The sequence below is a fragment of the Antrostomus carolinensis genome, unplaced genomic scaffold (genome assembly GCF_000700745.2).
Source record: "Antrostomus carolinensis isolate BGI_N321 unplaced genomic scaffold, ASM70074v2 scaffold12142, whole genome shotgun sequence".
Taxonomy (NCBI): domain Eukaryota; kingdom Metazoa; phylum Chordata; class Aves; order Caprimulgiformes; family Caprimulgidae; genus Antrostomus; species Antrostomus carolinensis.
In genome coordinates, this window is record NW_010300203.1 from 2,860 (window position 1) to 3,247 (window position 388).

Genomic DNA, 388 nt, shown 5'->3' on the forward strand with positions numbered 1-388 from the left:
CCTGTATAGAAATGTGAACTGCTCCATGTCACATGCCCATTCTGAGGCAACTGCCCTCTGCAAATAGTTTTTACACTGACTTTTCAATGTCCTTACCTTTTAATTGTGAAATATGAGTGTACAGGGAAAACCTAACACACAGTTCACTGATTATCCAGTTGGCTACAGGTATTTCATTTATCATTCAGTGACAGATATGCTTCTAACCTCTGACTTGTCTGTTCATGTTCTTAGGGTCATCGAATAGTGAAGGAGCTGGCAAAGTCAGCCTCTTGAAGAAAGTACCAGCACTAAAAGACGGGGACTTCACCCTAGCAGAATGGTAAGGACCCAGGCCTCAGGCTTCCTTGGGTACCAGTAATCTGTGCAGCGTTTAGGAGACATCATT

At 43.3% G+C, this 388-nt stretch overlaps 1 protein-coding gene across 1 annotated transcript in view; it reads left to right on the plus strand.

Annotated features, from left to right (window-relative positions):
* Window positions 1-234: 234 nt before the first annotated feature.
* LOC104521143 (glutathione S-transferase theta-1) overlaps window positions 235-388 on the plus strand; it is a gene marked incomplete at its 5' end in the record, with an annotated part of 5,114 nt that continues 4,960 nt past the window's right edge. The window contains one exon of the mRNA XM_010163054.1: window positions 235-322. Coding sequence (XP_010161356.1) covers window positions 235-322 — 88 coding nt within the window. The remainder of the gene's footprint in view (window positions 323-388) is intronic.